The sequence below is a fragment of the Urtica dioica genome, chromosome 6 (genome assembly GCF_054948205.1).
Source record: "Urtica dioica subsp. dioica isolate 48M chromosome 6, U.dioica_male_clone48M_v1_H2, whole genome shotgun sequence".
Classification (NCBI taxonomy): Eukaryota; Viridiplantae; Streptophyta; class Magnoliopsida; order Rosales; family Urticaceae; genus Urtica; species Urtica dioica.
In genome coordinates this window covers 38,010,849-38,035,327 of record NC_142761.1, presented here as the reverse complement: position 1 = coordinate 38,035,327, position 24,479 = coordinate 38,010,849, and the positions used below count along the sequence as shown (strand labels likewise).

Below are 24,479 nucleotides of genomic sequence, written 5' to 3'. Positions count from 1 at the left end.
GCATCGTGGACCCCCTTTTTTTGTCCTCCTTAGCCCAAGTGTCTCCAAGACTCCTTAAGCCTCTCAAAAGTCTTCAAACTCGACTATAAATACCTCACTCAACACAAAGTTTGAAATAAGTTTTACTGAACTCAACAAACTTCGGTCTCACTCTCATCTCATTTTCTCTCTCTAAATTTTTTAGTCCATTGTGACCCTTACCTCGCAATAACAATCGAAATAATGTTAATCATCGGGAGAAATTCATCCGTGTTCCTTTAATTCATGTTCTTCATATTCTCAGGATGAAAAGTAATTATCAACGAGGCAAGGACAACCCGTTTGAAGATTCTACCACTCTCTAACTCGAACCATAGGATCCGATCCTATATCATATACCTAACTATATCCGAAAACAGCATTAATGAATGCCAATCTATTCCACTTAATTGAATTTTTGTAGCGTCATAATTTATGTTCATTCAATACGGGGTTAGCACGTAACTCTCTTAGGACATGGCCAAATCCGGAAATACAACTAAATAAGTAAATAACCCAAACATTTTTCGGATAAATCCACAATTATTTTCGAAATGCCAAGTGGCATTGTGAAGAAAAAGAGTTGCTCGTTTCTATGGCCAATCAAGCACTGATTTTTTATTTTTTTTATTTTTTTTTCCCCAGCCAATTGGGATAATTCGGGTGTTTCCTTTTGAGTCGAATAGTGGACCCCACCAATTGCATAAAATCCCACAAAAAATATTATAAATAATCCATATCGGATTGAATCAGAATTCAGAAGGAAACGAAAAGCAGAGAGAGAAAAGTGTGAGAAAGAAAGATAGAGAGAGAAAATGGATAGGGTATTTTCAGTGGAAGAAATCTCGGGCCAGCTCTGGTCACAACAAAAGAGCCAAAACGACGCGTCGTCGGCGATGAACCGAAGCGCGTCGGAATGGGCTTTTCAGCGATTCATTCTGGAGACCTCGTCTCCGAAGCAACGGCCGTCGTTGACCGCCGTGGACGAAAACGACGTCGTAGAGATCAAGGTTAAAGACACCTCCGAGATTTCCTCTTCATCTTCGTCTCGGAACCACGGAAACAGCTCGATTGTAAACGATACCGCGACGAATTCGAATAATTCTCCAGAGGATTACCAAGCTTTTCTCAAGAGCAAGCTCGATCTCGCTTGCGCCGCGGTTGCCTTGTCTCGGGTAATTTGTTTTTTTCGCGATACTGATAACGTAAATCAATTCGAGAAATGTGATTGTTTTATTTTTGGCGTTTCGATTCTGAATCGTACTTGTTTCTTCGGTTTTCGTCTTTCAAAAGAGGGTCTTTTGTTTTCGAGATGAAAGGATTTTTTTTTCTTTTTTTAAAGTTCATTGTATTTCCTAGGTCCCCAAATCCCCAAACAGAGCAAGCAAAGTAATTAGAGATATCAATACTGTCTGTGCTTATTTTCCTTTCGATGTTTCTTATGTGTTTGAAGAATTGTCCGAACCCAAATTTTAATATATAATAATCTGAGTTTCAAAAAAAAAAAAGTATTAACCTATAAAATTATTAGAGTCAAAGGAAATGGATAATGAAAGAACAATAAAATTTGGTTATGGACTTGTGGGCCTTCTTGTATGGTGAGAATTAGGAAAAACATCGTTTTCCCTTATTAGTGAGTGAAAAAAAAAAACTTATCTTTGAAGTTGATATAATTACAAGGCAAGTTGATATTACACTTTTTTTAGGTCCTTTGTGGTCTCAAACAGAATAGGAAATAAAGTCTGGTTGATTAAAACAGTGTTAGATTTCGGAGCCTTGACTACTTATTTATATTCATTTGAATTTAAATTCCTTTGGTTGTTGGCTTCATAGAAATCTCTGAGCAAAGTTCAAGACTCGGCGGCTTCAGCGGACTGTGGTTCACAGGCGTCTAACACTCCACAACTCGGAAAATCAGGAAACCAATCTGCCTCTAAAGGTAAAAGATCATCCTTATACAATGGTGTATATATATATATATATATATATATATATATATCTCATACGGATTCTCATTTGTGTGGCTTAGAAATTTCCTGATTGGGTACTCGGGCTTTTTAATAAGCTCGATTGTTAACGGCTATTTATATATATTTTCTGTCTATATCTGTAGGAGCCGGGAATGATATTTCGAGGTCCCAAGAACCCGATGCGAATGGAAATCAGGCTTTGGTCGCCCAGAAGAAATCCGTGGGTGCATCGAGGCCGGTGAATAGTGTATCGTCACTCGAACAGTCCGAGGATGATGAGCTGGACGGGGACGTTGAGATTACCGAGAATATGGACCCCTCTGATGTCAAACGAGTGAGGAGGTAAAGAAAAAACGAAATCTGATATATTTTGTCATAATTACACTTGGTTTTACTACGTACTTTGTCGCTGTGAAATGTTTGTGTCGTGTTCAAACTTTGCTTTGGCTTTCATGAACCGGTTTTTTCTTAAAATGATGAATGACATGAATTCGACGTCATTTTGCTGTAGAGTGACTTGATTGAGAAACATGGTCCAGTTTGGATCTATATCTTCTAAATTGATTGCTGTAGAATTACATCTCTTTTCTTTCTTATTCTGTCCATTTATATTCGGTTTCATTGGTGTCTCAGAATGCTTTCTAATAGAGAGTCAGCGAGGCGTTCGAGAAGAAGAAAACAGGCCCATTTGAGCGAGCTCGAGACTCAGGTTCTTTTTCTACCCTAGCCCGTTATTTATTACCATAAGTCCGATTCTTACAATTATAATTAGAATTATAACTTTAACGGCTCATGTACAGGTTTCTCAATTAAGAGTCGAAAACTCTTCGCTGTTGAAGCGCCTGAGCGACGTAAGCCAGAAATACAACGAAGCCGCCGTCGACAACCGAGTCCTAAAAGCTGACGTCGAAACACTGAGAGCAAAGGTTATAATAAATAAATAAATAAATTATTTTTTTTTTCGTTCGTTTTATAACGAAAAAAAAGTATCAGGGTGAATTTATGTAATTAATCCTTTAGTTAATATATTTTGTTATCAGATAAAGATGGCGGAGGAAATGATGAAGAGAGTAACGGGGTTGAACCCGATTAATAAAAAGACGATAATGCCCTCGATCTCAAGCCCTTCCGAAACTTGCACCACCGAAGCTGCCGTGCCTGACCACTTTTACCACCAATCCACCAATCACAGCCCGCCATCTCAAAGCCCATCGAGGCCCAACAACCCTTCATCGGGCCCGAAGAAGATGGAGAGAACGGCCTCGATGCAGAGAGTCGCGAGCTTGGAACATCTGCAGAAGAGAATTCGAGCGGGCGGGAATGACCAATAATTTGTTCAATCAATTTTTGCCGCCTTTACCATATGTTGCCCATCATGTGAAGTAAAAAAAAAAAGACTTGATTCTTTTAGCTTGTGATCGTGAAACTTGTTGGTTCATCATTCAGATTTGTATGCAAAAGGATGTGTCGTTTTCTAATCCATAAATTAACATCAATGATTTGGTGAATGATAGACACCAAAGCCATGTCTATCTTTAAAGCCATGGACCCCAGTTTTTCAGGTTCTCATCCTATACATTTACAAATCGTCTTCAACCTTTCTCTACTTTTTTATATTTTATAATATTGACTTTGGTTACGTAGCTGTGATTTCTAACATTTCCATTGCGTAATTAAAACAACAACGATTTCTGGATCGAAATTCTTTTTTCCAGCTTGAAGTTGACGATTTCAAAGAAGATCGAATTCATAACTTAAAAAATGCGTCACTTTTTATATTTTCAAAACATTTTATTAGTAATCGTTTTTTTTTTTTTTTTTGAAAAAAATAAAATATTCTCGTGATTTGAAATTTAGTCAACAATTTTTGAAATTTGAACACTAATTATTGAAATTTGGTCAATAATTATTGAAATCTGATTAACTGTTATTGAAATATGGTTAAATATTATTGAAAATTTCACACTCGACGGATGGCTAGCCACCTAGCCATCACCGAGGGCAGCGCCCCTCTGACGGGAACGATCGCACTCAACACTCGAGCTCAAATCTCTCCTTAGAACCGTGAATTAGGGGACGAACCGAGTTAAGACCCTAGAGTGCTCTCTTTTTTCTCGGCTTCAAAAGAGGTTGATTCCACTCCTTAGTCATAATTTGAAGGTCTTTCGGAACTCACGGTTATTCAGGCTCTTGCCCTTATATCCATTGTACTTCCCGAACCCCATAAAAAGATACTTAGGGTTGTTTCAAGAAGAAGAAAACGTTATCGAATCCGATCACGCAATGTATCTAACGTGTCTCCAAAGCAAGATACGAGTCCGAGTTCGCGAGAACGATCCCGCGCGCATGCGACGAGAAGGGATCGCAAGTTCACCACAAGAAGGACTCGCTCGTTCTCTGCAAGAATGCATTCTTTTACCCTCGCCACAAGAAGAACTCGCTTGCTGCATGAACGAGATCCCATTCGCTCACCACGAGAGAAGTTTCTACTCACCACTCGCTCGAGTCCTTGATCGCTCGCTGTGAGCACGAGTTCTCGCCTGGTTGTTCACCCACCGCTCGTTCTAGTCCCCCGCAATGTCACAACGCATATCTCGACCACGCTAGGCCCGTTCGTCACTCGCTCATGGTCCACGATGCATGCTCGGACCCCGGCATTTTAAAAAGACAAAGCGTAAACTACTAACAAGACATGCAAGCTCATCCAAGTCGCCCAAGCTCCGCGACCAACGCCGCCCAAGGCATCGTGACCCTTTTCATTCAACGCCTCGTCGGCTCGTGACCCTTGTCACTCAACGCTACCTATACCTCGTGACCCTTGTCACTTAACGCCTCCTCGGCCCGTGACTTTCGTCACTCAACGCTACCAAGCCTCCGCAGCTCTAAAAATCCCAACCCACGAGGTTCAGGGTCACTCGATCCCCATTATCAAGTCGCTTAGCCCACTTGGCTCAAAAAATCCCAAACCCCTGGGGTTTTGGGTTGTCCGATCTCCGTGATCGGGTTGCTTAGCACTCATGGCTCCAAAATTCTCAACCCACATAGTTTTGGGTCTCTCGATCCCCATGATCGAGTCGTTTAAGCCTACGTGGCTCCAAAAATCCCAACCCCATGTTTCTGGGTCACTCGATCCCCGCAATTGGGTCGCTTAGCCTCCGTGACTCCGAAAAATCCAAACGCATGTGGTTTGGGGTTGCTTGATCCCCGCGATCAGGTCGCTTAGCTCTCGTGGCTTTGAAAATCTCAACCCCCGTGGTTCTGAGTCGCTCGATCCCCATGATCGGGTCGCTTATACGGCTCCGAAAATCTCAACTTCCGTAGTTATGGGTTGCTCGATCTCCGCGATCAGGTCGCTTTACCCTCGTGGCTCCAAAAATCTCTACCACCGTAGTTATGGGTCGTTCCCGCGATCGGGTCGCTTAGCCCCGTGGCCCAAAAAATCCCAACAACCCATGTGGTTCTTGGTCACTCGATCCCATGATCAAGTCACTTAGCTTCTAAAATCCCAACCACTGTGAATCTAGGTCACCTGATCCACGTGATCAACTCGCTTACCCCTCGGGCTTAAAATCATTAGAACGAGACAAGGAAAAGACTCCCTTAAAGCAGTTAAATTTCCCACACGACAAGTCGCACGCTATATTGAGGGGTTAATGTTATACCGTCATTTTTCTTTTAAGAAAAACGATCCCCCAATTGCTACAACGACATACTAATTGTAAAACAACATCACAAGACAAAATGATAACTCAGTCAAACGGGCCAAGAATCTGCTTGACCAAACCCGAGGGGTCCGTAAGCATCCTTGCAAGCCATTTTATGACGGCACACACCATGTCTCATGTCTCACGCGCCAAGCGTCGTGCACCATGCTTCGTGCGCCATACGCCATGCACCATGTACCATGTACCATGCACCATGCTTCACGTGCCATGCTCTATGATTCATGTGGCATGCTTTCAACATCAATATCCTATAAATACATCACTCACACAAACAAGAAGGTAACTCATTTCGACTCGAAATTCTCTCACATCATAATCAAAATTTGCTTCTCTCTCACTTCACAGTCTTTCCCTAAAAACCCGAGACAAGAATTTAGACCCACCACCTCACTTAGTTCTCCTGACTAATGTTGAACATCGGAGCGCGCGTCAGGGGAAATCTCTCTCCGCCATCTTAGCTCACTTTCTTGTCTATCTCAAATGATGGAGACCAGAAAATCGACTTCCCACTAAAGAGAATATCAAGACCAACAACTTTAACCGTTGTCCTTACTTTTATTGTCTATCCTAAGGCTCTTTAGAGGTCATGGTCTATCGGGTATCATGCTTTTTATAATCACGGTCCTCTCGAGCTTGACGGAGAAACGACATTACAACATCACCAACCCTTCATTTTATTGACTTTCCTAAGACTTTTTAGATGTCGTGGCATGTCAGGTCCGCCCTTTAATAGTCACGGTCTTCTCGAGCCCGATGGAGAAACAATAAAAACGATCCCTCTAGTGCACATGGCATCTCTGGTCCATCCCTTGAATCGTCATGTGTGCTCTTAAGTATTGATAAAAAAAATAGCATTAACAACTATCAAACATTATAAATCAAACGTTGACTATTTAAATAATTTTATTTTTGTAATGGTCAAATAGTGACATCTCTCTATAATATTTTTACTTATCTCAAACATTTCTCACATCGCATTAACAATTTATCATCGTGTAGTTCATATTATTTTGATAAATCTCTCTTCACATTACAGTTTATAATAGGGATTACAATATTAGTTGAATTATCACGTTACAAAAATTAAAACGTTAACTTGTAGATTAGGATATATATCTCAAATCGGTTAGTTTCCTCTATTTTGAATCCTTGAGTTTCAAACTTCAAAGCAAAGGTAGATAGAATTTCTCTGCTCGTCTTAAATATTTCCCACGTGGCATAAACAACAAACAACCTAATCTCGCTAAAGTGGGACCCACAGGCCTCCATTGAAAGAGCTCAATCAATTCCTCTCTCTCTCTCTCTCTCTCTCTCTCTCACAGCAACGTGTTATCTAGTCAATCTTCTAACACTCTCACACTCCAGAAACCCTAACTCCGAGGACGAAGCTCAACAAAACCGTCCATGGAGATCTCATCGATCACCCCCTCCTCTCTCGCCACTCTGTCATCGTCGCGCTCCACATTCGTCGCCACCAACGGCATCGGCGCGGCGAATTTTCCGGCCCGGAGCACCAGAGCGAGATCAGGAGCTCTCGTTATAGGTCGGAACAACAAGGGATTCGGAGCCGAGCGAGCGAGGAAGGGACTCACTTGCAACGCGCTATTCGGTCTCGGCGTTCCCGAGCTTGCCGTCATCGCCGGAGTCGTCGCGCTGGTCTTCGGTCCCAAGAAGTTGCCGGAAGTTGGTCGGAGTATCGGAAAGACGGTCAAGAGCTTCCAACAGGTTCGCCAATTTCTCTCGATCTGTTCGATTCCCCTGAATTTTTCTTATGATGGTTGAAATTTGGTAACCTCTTAAGTTTTTGTGCGAAATCATAGTTTGAAATTAGGAAATAACTGAGCATCTGAATTGGAATGATAAATTGAGTGACTGAAAAAACATAAACGAAATCCATAGCTAGATTTTGATTTTGGAAATAGAGAAAACTTTGGGAAATAAGAGTCCTATTGTTCTGCTTATTTTGGGGTCACATAGTTGAGATACCATCGAAAGAAGCCAGTAATTTGAGTCTTTGAGTTTGTTGCTCTATCAAAATCCTTAATACTCTAAAGCATGTGACTTCATCATATTTCAAGGTCCAAGAGAAATGGTTTATAACTTAATACTTCATAGAGCTTCTGAAAGTACAGTAATATTGTAGCAATCACCAAATATATCTTGTGGAGTTTCACAGGATCATATATTGACCTTTCTCCGTTTTCATTTGTTGGTTTGAAGTTTCAACTGATAAAATGAGAGGCTAGTTGAGAATTTTTTTTTTATTAATATTCTGGCATCGTTGTAAAATACATGAGAATTGAGAGGTCATAGTTTCATCTCCAAGGCTTATTGATAATGAGTTTTCGGGATCGATGACTTTCGGTTTCTGTTTTGAACTCTTATATGATGAAGGTAGTGTATGTTATAGCTTTGAGTGATCTCGAAAAGTCCCATGGAGGCTATAATGATAGTGTATCCTCTTTATGAGTTTTCGGAGGAGTTTAGATATCAAACTATTTTGATTCTCAACCTCCAAGTGAGGTGAATTTAGAAGTACGAGTGTACTACACTGATCAAGCAGTGACCAAACTTGAATAAATCTACAAAGACTGAAAAGTGAATATTTCATTTAACTTCTGATAAGGATATACTAAGAAAATCAGTCGGATTATGTGAACTTCTCGGTTATGAAGAACACTGAAAGCATTATCCTATGATATTCCTTGGTAATACACCCTTTTGAATATCTCGTTAACTTCTAAGAAGCTAGAGAATTGAAAGAGTTTGCTAGGGTAGTAGTGCTTCTATATAAGTGAAAGTGTTTTTTTTTTTTTTTTTTTTTACTTCTGATAAGGAAATACAAAGAAAACCAGTCGAATTTTACGGAATTGCCGGTTATGAAGAAAGTTGAAAGAATTACTCAAATGATATTAGCCTCCTTGGTCATACACCCTTTTTGAATATTTGGTAAACTCATCTAAGAAGCTAGAGAATCGAAAGAGTTTGGTTGTGTAGTAGTGCTTATGGACACTTTGCTATAAAATCGAACCATTTTTGGACGTGTTTAGTTTTTCTGGACAATTTACAAAACAATGGTTGGATTGGATTTTTCAGGCTGCAAAGGAATTTGAAACTGAGCTCAAAGCAGCGCCAGAGGACCCAAATGGAGCCCCGGCGGATGAACCCAAGCCAGTGATTGAAGAGGAGAAGCAAGGTGATAAAGTCACAAGCTCAAAAGAGAGTGTATGAGATTATTCAAAATCTATAAATGGTTCAACTATATAAGATTGTATCACTAGCAACACGTCACCCTTATCATGCATTGTCTATCTTTTAGAAGCTAGTTTAATAATAATCTTCTTGGCCTAAAACTTGCACTTGTGTTACACCCACTTGCAATTTGAATGACATAAAAAATTATTATTAAAGATAATATTAAGCTAGTAACCTGATCTAGTTTGGTAATGGTGACTGAGATGAGCTATCCCATTTGTTCTTCTGGAAAATGAAAAAGAAAAAAAAAATAACACACTTTGGCTTGAGTGGGATTGCAATAAGATATCAATATTCACCAAGAATTAGGTTATGTAAAAGTATGGAATACGTCTTTTTAAATTGTAAACCGTCCCTTTTTTTTTGTATAAATGAAAGTCAACAGTGAACAATAGATATTTTAATTTACAATTTAAAAAAATATATATTTTTGAGATAAAATTATAAATGCGATTACTTTAAAGTAAATATGGGATAATTTCAAAACTATGATCATTTTATGTTTCTTTGTCAAAAAATCATTGATTGTTAATTTTAAAACTATGACTATTCATTGACAAATCTGTCAATAAATAATTGTGTTTATTGATAAACATGTCAAAAAATAATTGTATTTATTGATAAATTCGGACATAATTTTAAAATTAAAGATAATTAATGAATTTAGTAAACAAAAAATTAAATGATTATAATTTTGGAATTATTTCAAAAAGTATTATCACAGACATTTTTAACTAAAAAAAATAGCAATGAACCGAAAGATGCCTGGGATAGTCAGATTATAAGCTGGGCCTTAGCAGATGTCCAGTTAAGACTTTTTGTTTGTGTTCTCTCTCTCTCTCTCTCTCTCTCTCTCTCTCTCTCTCTCAGCAATATACATACGAAAATGTAATACAATTATGAAATTAACATGTCCGATGATTGATGGCCAACTATAAATTATTACGCGGTGGACCATATACGACAGTGATATGGCCTATGCTATATGTTTTAGGAAAATAAAATAATAATAATAATAAATCATTGCACGGAATATTTCTCTCTTTTTAGGGGGTGGTTGTAGGCTCTAATAATGCTTCTTTTTTTCTTTTGTTCTGATTATCTTCTAACCTTTTTGTATTGAGAGAGAGCCAAGTTTTTTTTTCCTGAATTATTTGTAAATACAATAGAAATTAAAGAGGAAAAGTCATCTTTACATTCCATGCTAATACTTTTAATGAGGAAATTTTAATTATAGTACACAATGTTTTATTGTTTTGAGTGTATTTATATATGCCTATATCTTGCCAAATTACAAGTTTATTTATATTTCGACCATATATAAACTGGTCAAAATCTCTGCAAACAATTTTACGATTTTTTTTTGGAAGGGAGATAATGTAACAACTTCTCTGGAACCAAAGATTAATATGTTTTATTTTTATATATAACTTTAAAAACTTGTGAAACTGTGAAAGAAAGGAGAAATTTTATCCATTAACTTAAACAAAACTTGAAGATCAATAATATACATCTTCAAGTTTATTAAAATTTGATTTTCCTAAAGAGGGATGGAGAAAGATAAAAGAAGACATTATAATCAAAATAATATAGTATTTTTGTATTTTTTTTTTTTTTATAACAGTAGCTCGAGGCTAGTATTTTTGTATCAGAGGGCATTATAATAATACAGGGATTTATTTTCTGTTTTATTTCACTAATAGCAATCAATTTGGAAGGGCCAATTTGATCATACCGGACATGGCTCCTCGTATTCCGGTAAGAAATAACTTAATTGCTTTTGCGAAGGTGACAAAACAGTCATACGTGGGCCCCACAAGGTTTGTGAATATTTGCTGCAAATGCGTCCATATTTCATATACACGCACGCTTTACATTCCCATTTTGATACAAAGAAAAAGAATACACTTGTTGATAGTTAAACTTAAATAATGCCTTTTCTTTTTCTTTTTCTTTTTTCTTTTTTTCTTTTTATCAACAAAGGGTTAAATATATACCTTTAAGAAATATTTTGAATAATAATTATGGCAAAGATACAAGAGAAAAATTTATATAAAAAATTACGAAAGAATCAAAAGGAACGAATATCAATTGAATCCATGATCATTGCCAACTTTTGGCCTTGGTTAAATTCTTAATCTTTTTTTACATATAAATTAAGGGTCCATTAGATATGTAATCATATTTACAGTTTCATATTATTATATAACCAACATTTCATAAATATTACATAAATAGCAACATCTATGTATTTACATGCGTAAATTGACGTAAAGACATTGTTAACCGCGTTTTTGGGTTTACACTAAGAACCGTCTGTGGTTCGATCTAGGGCCGGACCCTATGACCGCACGTAGGTTGGGTTTGGTGAAGTTCTTCTCTTCTTGTCGTATTCATGCTATTCGGATCTTCGGGTCTTCGAGTGGCCGGGTCTTCGGATCTTCGAGTCTCCGGGTCTTTGGATCGTCTATGTTTTCCGTGTTCTTCGCCGGGTCTTTGAATCCTTGCACCTTCACCTAACCACAAATGAAACGTGAATCTAGAGGGACGCGGAAGGTTTTCCCTCGGCGCGCTCTCCGACGCTCAACATTAGTCGTGTTGTATTGCGTTTTTGGTAAACGATTTGTACTTGTCTCTATGTTTTCTAGAGAGAGAAAGTGGTGGTGTGATTTTTGTAGAGTTTTGACAAGTTGAGAGAAACTTATCTTGTGTTGTGAATGAATGGAGTATTTATAGGGACCAAGAAGTTTGGTGGAGAGTGCTTGGTTGAGTGGTGGAGATGACCGGGTGGTCTTGGCCGAGTGAAGACGACCGGGTGATTTTGACCGAGTGAAGACGACCGGGTGATCTTGGCCGAGTGAAGATGTCCGAGTGATTTCGGCCGAGTGAAGATGACCGGGTGGTCTTGGCCGAGTTAAGACAACCGGGTGGTCTTGGCCGAGTGAAGACGACCGGGTGGTATTGACCGAGTGAAAATGACCGGGTGGTCTTGGCCGAGCGAAGATAACCGGGTGGTCCTAGCCGAGTGAAAATGACCGGGTGGTCTTGGCCGAGCGAAGATAACCGGGTGGTCCTGGCCGAGTGAAAATGACCGGGTGGTCCTGGCCGAGTGAAAATGACCGGGTGGTCCTGGCCGAGTGAAAATGACCGGGTGGTCTTGGCCGAGTGAAAATGACCGGGTGGTCCTGGCCGAGTGAAGATTTGTCAAGAAGTCTCGCTTGAAAACATTCTTTGAGAGTCTCCTTTGAAAGACATTTTAGTGTTGACTCGGTGCTTGGCGTGTGAATTTGCTTGTGGGCTTGGGCCTTGTGTTTGGATTTGATGTTTCGTTGTTTTGCTCTCGGGGCATTATTTACACCATGTGAAAATAACGGCATAACATTAACCCCACAGTTTCTTGAGCGACTTGTCGTGCGAGAAATTTAATTTGAATTCCCCGAGAGCTTCGTCGTTGATATTTTTGGACCGTTTGGTCTTGTGAATTAGATACGTATCTTGTAGCGGTACGTCTCATGGGACGTGACTTTGCAAAATTTAAGTCCCGTGAGACATGACCCGTAAGACTAATCTCGTAGGATTGAGTCTCGTGAAACGTGGACTCGTAAGGCTAACCCCGTGGGGTTGATCCCGTATGATTGAGTCACATCGCACGTGGCCCCGTAAGGCTAACCCGTAGGATTGGGTCCCGTGGGAGATGGCCTCGTAAGGCTTGATCCCATAGGATTGAGTCCCGTGGGACGTGGTCTCGTAAGACTTGATCTCGTAGGATTGAGTCTCGTGGGATGTGGCCTCGTAAGGCTGAATCCCGTAGGATTGGGTCCCGTGGGACATGGCCTCGTAAGGCTTGATCCCGTAGGATTAGGTCTCATGGAACATTGCCTCGTAAGGCTTGATCCCGTAGGATTAAGTCCCGTAGGACGTGACCTCGTAAGGCTAGATCCCGTAGGATTGGGTCCCGTGGGACATGGCCTCGTAAGGCTTGATCTCGTAGGATTGAGTCCTGTGGGACGTGACCTCGTAAGGCTGACCCCGTGGGGCTGATCCCGTAGGATTGAGTCCCGTGAGATGTGGCCTCGTAAGGCTTGATCCCGTAGGATTGGGTCTCATGGAACATTGCCTCGTAAGGCTTGATCCCGTAGGATTAAGTCCCGTAGGACGTGACCTCGTAAGGCTAGATCCCGTAGGATTGGGTCCCGTGGGACATGGCCTCGTAAGGCTTGATCCCATAGGATTGAGTCCTGTGGGACGTGACCTCGTAAGGCTGACCCCGTGGAGCTGATCCCGTAGGATTGAGTCCCGTGAGATGTGGCCTCGTAAGGCTTGATCCCGTAGGATTGGGTCTCATGGAACATTTCCTCGTAAGGCTTGATCCCGTAGGATTAAGTCCCGTAGGACGTGACCTCGTAAGGCTAGATCCTGTAGGATTGGGTCCCGTGGGACATGGCCTCGTAAGGCTTGATCCCGTAGGATTGAGTCCTGTGGGACGTGACCTCGTAAGGCTGACCCCGTGGGGCTGATCCCGTAGGATTGAGTCCCGTGAGATGTGGTCTTGTAAAACTTGATCCCGTAGGATTGAGTCCCGTGGGACGTGGCCTCGTAAGGCTGAATCCCGTAGGATTGGGTCCCGTAAGACATGGTCTCGTAAGGCTGAGGGATCCAAGAAAAACCTATGTTGAGTGGTGCAACAACCCAAACTTCTTATGGCTGAGTAAGTCCCTTTCGTGGCTATGCTCGATCTCGGAAGATCAGGGTCTCGGGAGACCATGCCTCGTAAGGCGGGCTTTGCTTGGGACCGACTCGAACTATTAGTGGTATGGGGCATCACACTCCTCAATGTAGATTTTGCGAGGGTCTCTCTTAGGATCGACTCTTTTCTGAAACGCCGGGAGTTTAAGCGAAACATACTCCGAGTAGCATGATGACTCAACCACTTACGGTTAGGGTTGGTGCCTTTTTGGGCTAGGCTCGCTCGTACCTCTTGAGGTCGGGGCTTTGCCCTTTTTAGGACTATCCCGAGCCATATCGGGTCGGAGTCATTATGTCACTCGGGGCCGATCCCACCTTAGCTACCCGGGGTCGTATCTTCGAATTGCCAATGAGGCATTGAGCGACTAGGGTCGCGAGCCAGAGAGGCATTTGAGCGACAAGAGTCGGAGCCAAGGTCGCGTTTGAGCGACAAGAGTTGCAAGCCAATGTGGCGTTGAGCGACAATGGTCGCGAAGCCAATGAGGCGTTGAGCTACAATGGTCATTGTCATGGACCTTGTTTTCAGGGCTTGATTAAGTATTCTAACCGAGGACTTTGTCAATGGTTTTTTTTATTGTGTTCGGTCGGATCGTATCGGTTGTATCCATTTTGGGGTCTTGATTTCATATCTCACCGAGACGTCTCGGTCGTCGCCGAAATTAGAGTCATTTTTTCTTTGTACTCGATCGGATCGTCTCGGTTATATCTGTTCCGGGGTCTTGTTTTGTCGAGGCGTCTCGGTCTCCGTCGACATGGGGTCATTTTCCTTGTACCCGCTCGGATCGTCTCAGTCGTATCTGTTTTCGGGTCTTGTTTTGTATCTTGTCGGGGCGTCTCGGTCGTATCCGTTGCCAGGTCTTGTTTTCGTATCTTGACGGATTCGGACTCGCGGTAACTCGCCGATTTTGTGCTTCGAGGAGGCTCCTCAGGTCGGGACTTGCGGTGTCTCTCCTGTTTCTTTTCCCACACACACACACACACATATATATATATATATATATATATATATATATATATTTGTATATACGTGTGGTACATTATGTACATATGCAAATATACATTTTGTGTACGTACATATGTATATAATTGTGTACGTGTATACTGTGTTTATATTTTTAAACACATTATGCATATATATTTATTTTTCATCTTTATTTTCGTCTGGCCGTGGTCGATTGCACAGGAGTCGGTGGCAATAGCTTCGCGCGGACCAGACTTCGGTGAGGACACGACCTCGTCGTCGTAGCAACAAGGCGGCCGAGGACCCGATCCCGGCGAAGACCAGGCTCTTCGGCAAAGACCCGATCTTGTCGTCGGAGAAGTGGGGCGAGCGAGGACCCGACCTCGACGGGGACTCGTCCGTCGTTGGAGCGGTGATGTAGGCGCAGACCAGGCCCCGTCGTCAAAGCGGCGTGGTGGGCGGAGGAGCCGCGACCGTTATCATGCGGCGGCGCTGGAGTCACAAGACCGGCGGTCGTCGGAGGAGGTGCCGAAGTTGCCACTGTCTCTCCTCTTTCCTTCTGTCTTCTTCTTCCTTCGTTTCTTTGATTTTTCTTACTGTCGGATAGTGAGAGAGAGAGAGAGGAGAGGGAGATCTTTTCTTGGCTTTATGGTGATTGTTTTGTGTGTATTCAATCTGGAGAAAAAGATAGTAGTGATAGAGTATGTGAGATGTCTTTTTTCCACTTGCCTTCTCCAGGAGAGAGAGAGAGAGAAGAGTAGGTGATCATCCCTCTTTCTTTGGTTTGCCGTGTGATTTTATTTAGACCAGCCAAGAAGATCTTTTTTTTTTTTTTTTTTTTGTTCTTTTAGTGGGGCTACCGTGTGAATGTCTCCAAGAGAGGTGGGAAAGATATTTGTTTTTGCACGTGGCTTCCATGGGAGTTCATTAAGCCAGCCAAGAGATAGACAAATCATTTTTTCTTTTCTTTGTGTGGCTATATCAAGAGGGAGAGAGTATTGGCAAGAGTTATTTAGGGGTTTTTTTTTTTTTTATGTGCCCGATCGGATTGTCTCGGTCGTATCCATTTTCGGGTCTTGATTTCATATCTCACTGGGACGTCTCGGTCGTCGCCGACTTGGAGTTTTTTTTTTTTTTTTTTTTTTTTGTGCCCGATCGGATCGTCTCGGTCGTATCCATTTTCGGGTCTTGATTTCATATGTCACTGGGACGTCTCGGTCGTCGCCGACTTGGAGTTTTTTTTTTTTTTTTTTTTTGTGCCCGATCGGATCGTCTCGGTCGTATCCATTTTCGGGCCATTGAATTTTGTTTAGGAAAAAGTCTCCGGTCACCAAGGCAAAGACTTTTGAGGTAAGACCGGAGGTCGTGGTGGAAAGCTTCCATGGAGAAAGCTTTGGAGTAAATCTTCGTCGTATTGAAAGTTTTCCGCGGAGGAAAAGAGTTGCCGGTGGAGAGCCCGTGGTTGTTCTCGGGATCCCCTCCTTCTAGCGCCAAAATGTTAACCGCGTTTTTGGGTTTACACTAAGAACCGTCTGTGGTTCGATCTAGGGCCGGACCCTATGACCGCACGTAGGTTGGGTTTGGTGAAGTTCTTCTCTTCTTGTCGTATTCATGCTATTCGGATCTTCGGGTCTTCGAGTGGCCGGGTCTTCGGATCTTCGAGTCTCCGGGTCTTTGGATCGTCTATGTTTTCCGTGTTCTTCGCCGGGTCTTTGAATCCTTGCACCTTCACCTAACCACAAATGAAACGTGAATCTAGAGGGACGCGGAAGGTTTTCCCTCGGCGCGCTCTCCGACGCTCAACATTAGTCGTGTTGTATTGCGTTTTTGGTAAACGATTTGTACTTGTCTCTATGTTTTCTAGAGAGAGAAAGTGGTGGTGTGATTTTTGTAGAGTTTTGACAAGTTGAGAGAAACTTACCTTGTGTTGTGAATGAATGGAGTATTTATAGGGACCAAGAAGTTTGGTGGAGAGTGCTTGGTTGAGTGGTGGAGATGACCGGGTGGTCTTGGCCGAGTGAAGTCGACCGGGTGATTTTGACCGAGTGAAGACGACCGGGTGATCTTGGCCGAGTGAAGATGTCCGAGTGATTTCGGCCGAGTGAAGATGACCGGGTGGTCTTGGCCGAGTGAAGACAACCGGGTGGTCTTGGCCGAGTGAAGACGACCGGGTGGTATTGACCGAGTGAAAATGACCGGGTGGTCTTGGCCGAGCGAAGATAACCGGGTGGTCCTAGCCGAGTGAAAATGACCGGGTGGTCTTGGCCGAGCGAAGATAACCGGGTGGTCCTGGCCGAGTGAAAATGACCGGGTGGTCTTGGCCGAGTGAAAATGACCGGGTGGTCCTGGCCGAGTGAAAATGACCGGGTGGTCTTGGCCGAGTGAAAATGACCGGGTGGTCCTGGCCGAGTGAAGATTTGTCAAGAAGTCTCGCTTGAAAACATTCTTTGAGAGTCTCCTTTGAAAGACATTTTAGTGTTGACTCGGTGCTTGGCGTGTGAATTTGCTTGTGGGCTTGGGCCTTGTGTTTGGATTTGATGTTTCGTTGTTTTGCTCTCGGGGCATTATTTACACCATGTGAAAATAACGGCATAACAGACATCATCACTTTATTTTAATAAAAGGGCAAACTAGTAATGCACGTCATATAGGCTATTTACTTAAGATTTACGAAACGTTGGTTATATAACAATCACAAACGTTTTAATTTGCTAATAACCTAATTTTTTTTTTTATGAATAACGATATGAAACGTTAGAAATTGCCATATAGTCAACGCTTCGTAAATTTTCAGTAAATAACCACCAGCAATTATTTATACTGCTGAAAACACGTAAATACCCAGCGAAACTTCTCACCTCAAATATGAATAATTACTGGGTATTTACGTATTTTTAACGGTATACGTAATTGCTGGTGACTATTTATCTAAAATTTATAAAATGTTGGCTAACTAGAAATTTCTCTGCTTTTGGTGTCTTAGTTACCTAATTATTCAATTGCTAATTTAACCAAAAAAATTTAAAAGACTTATGATATTAGTAAATTATAATTAATAGTTATTAACGAAAATCTAATAAGTTAATTCTTAAAATCAACAAAAGAGATTGTACACGAATTAAATTATATTGGAGTATACCATTCTGTAACTAGTTAACTGGAGTAAGTTCAGGTTTTTCCATTTTCAAATAATATTTTGTGCACCTCTAAAACTTCGTTCGAGTAGCACTATCTTTTTCGTGTCATGTCTTTGTGTGACTTCGTGATTCAATATAATAAAAATCGTAATGTCTTTATCTTTATTGTTGAAGTTTAAAGAATTTCTTTGTAGTTTGTGCTTAGAATGTATTAAATATGTATAAATGTAAGAATAGAAAACAATAAAAGAAAGAAAGAAATAAATAATAGTTAAATATCCAATTATAATGTTTGGAATCGCTATATAGCCAACGTTTCGTAAATTTTAGGTAAATAGCCGTAAACATGACTTGGCCTAATAAATGGAAGTGGTTATTTACCTAAGATTTAGGTCTGTAAATATATAAAAGTGACTATTTACCTAAGATTTACGAAATATTGGTTATTTAGCAATGTCAAACTGTAAATGTGGCTATTTACCTAATTGACCCAATAAATAATATCATGTGATAAAATAATTTAAAGTTACATCCAAGTAAAATATGGAAAAAAAAAGTTATCTAATTTGTAGCTGGAAAAATGCTAAGAATTGTATTTTAAAATTGTAATTGTTTAAATAGTGAATATTTTAAGTTTTTTTAAGCGTAGTATTTTTTTTAAAATAGGAAGTCGTCATTTTCTCAATAAATTAAATTGTCAACCCGAAGCTATATTAAATAGAGCTTAAAACAATATATAACTTTAAGGTTTTTTTTTTTTTGTAAACATAATAAAAATGATTAATTACAAATTTAAAACATTATTAAAAAAAAAAGTTACCCATGATATAGTTTAAAAAACTATCATAATTACCACTTTGAGAGCTGACAGTTTAACACGAATATCGTTAAACTCATTTCATCTGACCAAATCAACCAAAGTTTAAAATTTGAAATTATATTATTAAAATCAATGGAGAGAATAATTTTCACGATCGATCTGTCACAAAATTTTAAAATAATTTATAAAATTTTGTATATAGTAGCTGAAGTGTCACGAAATTCTGATTACAATGACAGATTTCTCACAAAATTGTGAAGTATATTACGGTATTCAGTAATACAATTATTAAATTTTTACTTTAAATCGATTTTTAGTAAAATAATACTAATATAGTAATATTTGTGTCAAAATAATCTCTTGAGAGTTTGTATTCGTGAATAAGTGACGTTAGTCAATTACCTACTAAATGTTATAATGGTAATTTGAAAAAACGGAATTCAAACTCTTTGCCTCAAGCTAATGCTAAAACTTAACGTTACATATTTAAAAAAAAGAAAAAAAAAAAAAAGAAAGAAAAAAAAAAAAACAGAATATCTTGCTAGTCACTTGTTTTTGTTTTTGTTTTTTTTTTTTTTTTTTTATTTCTCGCCCTAGTCGATAGTCATTAGTCTATGACTATATAGACTCTATCCTCTATACGCACAAAAAAAAAACAGTCAGCACTTTAACGCCTAAATGACTCTAAACCAAATGAATATTAAATAAAAGAAAAAAAAAACAAATAATAAAAGGAAGAAAAAAAAGTAGTAAACTAAAACCAATATGAATATATAGCAGTGCAAAGAGCGCAACTTTCCCATTCCTCCGTGTCCCTCTTTGCTCTCTAAAGCAGACAAAAAAAAAAAAAAAACAGAACGCAACAGTTCTTTCTTTCTTTCTTTCTTTCATCCTCAAACCGAAACCCTAATCACTACGATGGCGGGAAATCCGCCGGAGAGCGGCCTGGGAGACGATTTCCTGGAGCAGATCCTCGCCGGCGGCGACGTCGGCTCTTTGCCGATGGTTCTCCAGCTGGGACCCACCGGCGGAGGAACCGGCGGAGCTTTCCGAGGCATGGGAATGGGTATGGGTATGGGTATGGGTACTATGGGCATGCCTTTGGGGCTCAACTTGGAGCAAGGCTTCCTCAGAAACGACAACCATCTTCATGTCGTTGAGCCCAACCCAAATTCTTCCGCCATTAATGCATGTCCACAGCTTATATATATATATTTTTTTATTATTCATATTTGGATTTTATTCTTATGTTAGATTAGCGGGGATGAAAAGAAAATATCATTGAAGGGTGTTTTGGTAATTTTATTTATGGCAGGAGAGAGATTCGGGGCACATGGGGAACTTATTTCCGGCGTTTGGTAACTTGCAAAGCCAGCCACTCCGTCCTGCTCCGCCGCAGCTTCACCAGGTTTTGCTTCTTAAATTGTTTTTGACCGATTTGCCCTTCGGCTTAATCTTTTATTTACTGATATAACCCGGTTTCTTTTTTCAATTTCATTTCAACACGGAATGATCCAAAAAGAGTTTTTATCATTTTCAATAAAGTTGCACGCTTTCTTCTTCCTGCTTTTTAGTATTTTACTTTTTTTGTCCCTAGGGGGTAGGGTATATAAATATATAATGTATGATGAGATTAATCAAGCATTAATATAAGAGAAAAGCAAGAAATTATTGGTGTTTAGAAAAAAGAGATTAAGCCTTTTTATTTTGACGAATGTTTATTCCCTTCTTCGAGAATAATTGTCTTTTTATTAATCTTCCAAAAGGGTAAACCAAAAGTAGGTCATATTAATTTATTTGGAATGTAGAGATATAGTTGTAATTAGTGGATTAATTATTAAGTGTTTGTTCGTGCGAAACGTGTATTTCAACGGCGCGTACTTTGCACGCGCTACGCAGACTTTGGGGTTAGTGTTGTCTTTTTCTTTTACTCAAGTGGTAATCTGTGTCAGTCGGTCTGGTTTAACGTCTGTGGATATTCCATTACCACGCGCTATATTGCACGCGCTTTCTAGCTCGTCCGGGAATTTGATAATGACTTGTAAATTATATTAATCTAATATCAAAATATGACTTGTTATCACCGGATTTTCCTGCTGAATTTTTGTGGTTATGAAGCTGACGCTGACACTGACACTTTTATTATTTACTAAGGATTCATAATAAGTAAATCAAGTATAGTTCTTTTTTTATATATATATACAAATAATTTTAGAAATTTAATTTAGCTAAAAAAAGTAATGAATGGAATACCTGGTGTTAATTAAACTTCTATGCAAAGCGAGTATAAAATAATGTCCATGTATGTTAATGTTACCTATTTTGATTGGTGGTTCAATTTTTCTAAAAATGTTATCATATTTGCAATGAAGTTCACTTATGTCTAAATTTAGTTATCATGCCATTATAGCACGCCGAAAAAATGGACGGAGCCCACTAAGGCCCTCCTTAAATTCTTGTTTTTATTTTATTATATCAAACCAAAAAAATACAAAAAACTGTATGAAACTCCAGCCCTAGAAAAATATTTTCAAATAAGCCCCCGTTAATACATATATCACTCTTCGATAATCCTGCTTTCAATATTCGATGAATTTTTGAATTAAATTTTACCTTTGAAATGAGTCTGAGTCACAGTTGAACAGAATGTAGTTTAAATCTCGTATTTAAAGTCTTAACGATGCGTTTCTGTGCTGTCCATTGTTTTAATCATCAGTGTTCATAATCTAATGCATGCATCGTCATTTGTTTTTCTTCTTTATTAGTTCTTATTATAAGCAGCAATTTTATTCAGAACGGGCATGTATGTAAAAAAAATCAAAATATAACAATCATCAAAATTTAATTTTTTAGAAAAGCATATGAGAAAAGAAACCATCAAGAGGGGAAATATAAGCAAAGGACGAAGCCACAGCCAGCCCACTAGGGGCTTTAGCCCCCCTCAATTTTTTTTTTCACATTTTGCTCCTTTTTCATTAATTTTTACATTTTTTTACCTAAAAATTTATAAATTAAGCCCCCCTCAATTTATTTTGCACTTTTTGCCCATTTTCCATAAATTTTACATTTTTTTAACCCTAAAAATTTATAAATTACCTCTCCTGAACCTTTTTTTTAATATTAGGCCCCCTGAACCTTTTTTTTGCATATTAGCCCCCTTAATCTAAATTTCTGGCTTCGTCCCTGCATATAAGTAAACACAAAAACTTATAATCTTAGACTAAACAACCCAAAAAACACCTTTCAGGGGGGGAATAAACATCATTTAATTTTGTAGAGGGGAATATAAGGAAAAAAAAACCATTTACAGGGGCATATAAATAAAAAAAAAATTGTCTAATTTTAGACTAAATTTGTTCCACGAATTCACATATGGTGTAGTAAACGTTTGATGGTAATGAATTAGGCGTATCATCAAGTTCAATCGGCGCCGGCCCAAACACTGCAACCTCCTTCCGTTCGGCCGAGGGTGCGAGCTCGCCGCGGACAGGCTACAGATCCCCACAGTATCGCCGAGCGGGTATTTACGGAATTAACCCGTTTTAGTAACCGTTACAGGAATTCTTGTTTGTTCTAATTATCATCATCATCATCATGCTTTTTTTGTGTGTGATTTCAGTTACGGCGGGAAAGAATCGCGGAGCGAATGAAGGCTCTTCAGGAATTGGTTCCGAGCTGCAACAAGGTCGGTGTCTTTCGAGATCTCCATCTGAAAGTTTTGTAGTATTCTGATTCATGTGTGTTATGTTATGTGGGATCGTGATCATCGCAGACGGATAGGGCGGCCATGCTAGACGAGATTGTAGATTATGTCAAGTTTCTAAGGCTACAAGTCAAGGTACTAAACATAATTTGTTTCGGAAGCTTCTTTTTTTTTAATTTTGCCGAGTGTTGCTGTTGCAAGTTGGCCTAAAGTCTGATACGAAACGACTTTTTAATTAGTGCATTTGCAATGATTTTGGTGCAAGGACTAGAGCACTGAGACGAACATTATATTTAATTTTTTTTTATATTTTGTTGAATTGCGAGGCAGGTTTTAAGCATGAGTAGACTTGGTGGAGCGGGTGCGGTGGCTCAGCTCGTGGCTGATGTACCTCTATCATCTGTTGAGGTACATAACTCGTGTTTTTTATTTATTTATTTACTATTCGAATTGGCTATTTAACTATTAACAACGGGTGTCGTATATGGTGATTGAGATTAATGTTTTTTTATTTATTTTATTTAATTTTTCAGGGCGAGGGAATGGAAGGTGAAGCGGCGTGGGACAAGTGGTCGACGGACGGGACGGAGCAACAAGTGGCGAAGCTAATGGAAGAGGACGTTGGAGCGGCGATGCAGTTCCTTCAGACCAAAGCTCTCTGCATAATGCCCATTTCCCTCGCCTCAGCCATCTTCCGGACCCACCAACCCGACGGGCCTCCAATGGTCAAACCCGAGTCCAACAATTCCAACTAAGGCCCGGCCCGACCCGCCCGAAAAACCCTTCAAAGTAGTGACATTATTATTATTATTATTAGGGGTATTTTGGTAATCTAGTTTACTCTCTATCTAACTCATGCCAAGGCAATCCAGTCAATCAAAGCTGCTCCTTTGTAGTGGGTTTTTCAATGGCTGCGAAGAAAGTGAAAGATAGAAAGAAGGAAAAAACCTGTAGAGGGCATGTGATAATATTTTTTTTTGTGCCATGCTCTAGTCTGAGGTTTTGTTTTTCTTTCTTTTCTTTTTTTTTCTTCCTTTTTCAAACGTCCATTTGATTGTCTTTTCTTCTACTGTGTGTGAAAGTGGTGGTGGGGTTTAGTGGTTATGAACAATATATTTGGTGGTGGGTGCTCTTTTTGAATTTTCCTCTTCTTAACTTGGATATTGGTGTGCTAGGGTCAATTAAAAAAGAGTTGGATGTGTATGTGTGTGTGTGTGTGAAATGATGTAATTGAAGAAGAAAAAAAGACTTGGGATTAGATAATGGTTGGTTAAAGTTATTTTGGAAGCTTCTGGTTTTTCTATAATATGTTTTGTTTTATTTATTGATCAAATCTCAATTTGTTGCATCTTGAAAAATTTGAGTAAATTAGCTATAGCTAGACCTTTATAATATATATATGTTGCATGATTGTAGATGATAAAGTTGTTTGGCGTGTAGGAAAGCAGAAAATGATGTTTTGCTAAAAAGATGCTGGCATCCTTTCTTTACTTTATATGAGAAAAAATGTTAAAGTTGGAAAGGCATAAAGTTTAAAAAAAATGTATACAAATTAATTACCTGCTAAAATAATCTAAACTATTCATATGATTTTTTTTTTAGAAAGAATGAGCAGAACTCAAATCTTTGTATCCAGAAAGTCCCCACGGAAAACGACGTGAACTTCAGAAACATCAATGAGATAACAAATGTGACTGTTAAATCGTTTTTTTTTTTATTAACAAACAAATGTGACTGTTAAATCGTTTTTTTGGATTAACACTTACGAACACGTGGCGTGGGCGGATTTAGCCACATGCCTTTGAATCCGTGTGATTGGTGGTGAAATATTTCTCTTGCTAAGTGAAGAACATGATAATCGATTTCTCAAGCTCTTTGACACTTAATAGAGGGAATATAATTTGGCTTGATAGCCTTTGTTTAAGAGAGAGTGAGTCTTTTTCTCCCTACAGAGAATAGAAGTAGATTGTTCCTCTTTTCTGTGTGATATTGAATGAGTAGAGTGGTTTTGATTTTTCTTTGTTCTTGATTTTAATCTCAAATGGGTCCGATGTCTCGGATGCTCGAGTCGGGCACGACGCCTTGGCCACCCAAATAGGCATCCTCCCGAGCGTGGCGCCTCATGGCTCGCTCCTCCATGTCTC

At 39.6% G+C, this 24,479-nt stretch overlaps 3 protein-coding genes across 3 annotated transcripts; all 3 read left to right on the top strand.

Moving 5' to 3' along the window:
• The first annotated feature begins 760 nt into the window (after positions 1 to 760).
• BZO2H3 (bZIP transcription factor family protein) lies at positions 761 to 3,528 on the top strand. Its single transcript, XM_089617419.1, has 6 exons — positions 761 to 1,193; positions 1,852 to 1,957; positions 2,132 to 2,330; positions 2,622 to 2,697; positions 2,789 to 2,914; positions 3,029 to 3,528. Exons 1-6 carry the CDS (start codon positions 834 to 836, stop codon positions 3,317 to 3,319), a joined length of 1,158 nt encoding a protein of 385 aa, XP_089473545.1. The 5' UTR covers positions 761 to 833; the 3' UTR covers positions 3,320 to 3,528.
• A 3,479-nt stretch (positions 3,529 to 7,007) lies between these two features.
• Positions 7,008 to 9,142, top strand: LOC149393935 (Bacterial sec-independent translocation protein mttA/Hcf106). Its single transcript, XM_089618410.1, has 2 exons — positions 7,008 to 7,438; positions 8,810 to 9,142. Exons 1-2 carry the CDS (start codon positions 7,118 to 7,120, stop codon positions 8,942 to 8,944), a joined length of 456 nt encoding a protein of 151 aa, XP_089474536.1. The 5' UTR covers positions 7,008 to 7,117; the 3' UTR covers positions 8,945 to 9,142.
• Positions 9,143 to 19,342: 10,200 nt separating this feature from the next.
• On the top strand, positions 19,343 to 23,634 carry LOC149393934 (transcription factor UNE12-like). The gene is made up of 7 exons (XM_089616824.1): positions 19,343 to 19,820; positions 19,948 to 20,040; positions 22,039 to 22,152; positions 22,252 to 22,317; positions 22,405 to 22,470; positions 22,666 to 22,743; positions 22,869 to 23,634. Exons 1-7 carry the CDS (start codon positions 19,551 to 19,553, stop codon positions 23,088 to 23,090), a joined length of 909 nt encoding a protein of 302 aa, XP_089472950.1. The 5' UTR covers positions 19,343 to 19,550; the 3' UTR covers positions 23,091 to 23,634.
• Positions 23,635 to 24,479: the final 845 nt, after the last annotated feature.

Excerpts from the sequence above, each read along its gene's own strand:
- BZO2H3 (XM_089617419.1), top strand. The coding sequence starts at position 834 with ATGGATAGGGTATTTTCAGTGGAAGAAATCTCGGGCCAGCTCTGGTCA. Across the intron at positions 1,194-1,851 it reads CCGCGGTTGCCTTGTCTCGG|AAATCTCTGAGCAAAGTTCA; the intron begins GTAATTTGTTTT and ends TTGGCTTCATAG. Across the intron at positions 2,698-2,788 it reads TGAGCGAGCTCGAGACTCAG|GTTTCTCAATTAAGAGTCGA; the intron begins GTTCTTTTTCTA and ends GCTCATGTACAG.
- LOC149393935 (XM_089618410.1), top strand. The coding sequence starts at position 7,118 with ATGGAGATCTCATCGATCACCCCCTCCTCTCTCGCCACTCTGTCATCG. Across the intron at positions 7,439-8,809 it reads CGGTCAAGAGCTTCCAACAG|GCTGCAAAGGAATTTGAAAC; the intron begins GTTCGCCAATTT and ends TGGATTTTTCAG.
- LOC149393934 (XM_089616824.1), top strand. The coding sequence starts at position 19,551 with ATGGCGGGAAATCCGCCGGAGAGCGGCCTGGGAGACGATTTCCTGGAG. Across the intron at positions 22,318-22,404 it reads TGGTTCCGAGCTGCAACAAG|ACGGATAGGGCGGCCATGCT; the intron begins GTCGGTGTCTTT and ends TGATCATCGCAG. Across the intron at positions 22,471-22,665 it reads TTCTAAGGCTACAAGTCAAG|GTTTTAAGCATGAGTAGACT; the intron begins GTACTAAACATA and ends ATTGCGAGGCAG.